Here is an 812-nt window from a genome sequence, read left to right on the forward strand (position 1 = left end):
ATGTAATCTATTGCTTCATGTTGTATTGTAAAACTCTAGAAATATTTGCTGTTTGTGGCAGCTGCTAAGGGTTAATGGAGCCAAGTTAATAAAACAAGTGATTTCAGGTCCACAAGCCAAATCAATAATCATGTCATAAGATGTGAACAGATGTTTAAAGAAAACAGCTGGCATTGTATATTTTCTTAATCTGGTATTTACTGATGCCCCCTCCTTGTTATTTTGTGCCATGAAATCAGACCTGCACAATCTCAGAGGAACCTGAAGACGAGTACCGAGATGGTTTCAGTGAGGAGCAGCTAACCGAGTCAAAGAAAACTCCAGAAAAACCACACTGCAGTGACCAGGGTGAGGAGAGCTTAAAGGACGTAACCGATTCAGAACAAAAACGACACAAACCCCCTGGAGAAAAAACGTTCATCTGTGACCACTGCGACAAGAGATTCAGTCGGTTATGGACTCTGAAGGTCCATCAACGTATCCACACAGGAGAGAAACCTTACACCTGTGACCACTGCAGCAAGAGATTCAGTCAGTCACAGAAGCTGAAGGCCCATCAACGTATCCACACAGGAGAGAAACCTTACACCTGTGACCACTGCGGTAAGAGATTCAGTAGGTCAGTGAGTCTGAAGATCCATCAACATAACCACACAGGAGAGAAACCTTACACCTGTGACCACTGCGGTAAGAGATTCAGTAGGTCAGTGAGTCTGAAGATCCATCAACATAACCACACAGGAGAGAAACCTTACACCTGTGACCACTGCGGTAAGAGATTCAGTTGGTCAGTGAGTCTGAAGATCCATCAA

General features: G+C 43.8%; 1 protein-coding gene across 1 annotated transcript in view; it reads left to right on the forward strand.

Annotated features, from left to right (window-relative positions):
* LOC106511949 (zinc finger protein 239) overlaps positions 1-806 on the forward strand; it is a gene marked incomplete at both ends in the record, with an annotated part of 4,976 nt that extends 4,170 nt beyond the window's left edge. The window contains one exon of the mRNA XM_014000663.1: positions 236-806. Coding sequence (XP_013856117.1) covers positions 236-806 — 571 coding nt within the window. The remainder of the gene's footprint in view (positions 1-235) is intronic.
* Between the last annotated feature and the right edge of the window lie 6 nt (positions 807-812).

Source organism: Austrofundulus limnaeus, unplaced genomic scaffold (assembly GCF_001266775.1).
Source record: "Austrofundulus limnaeus strain Quisiro unplaced genomic scaffold, Austrofundulus_limnaeus-1.0 Scaffold3658, whole genome shotgun sequence".
NCBI classification, from domain to species: Eukaryota; Metazoa; Chordata; class Actinopteri; order Cyprinodontiformes; family Rivulidae; genus Austrofundulus; species Austrofundulus limnaeus.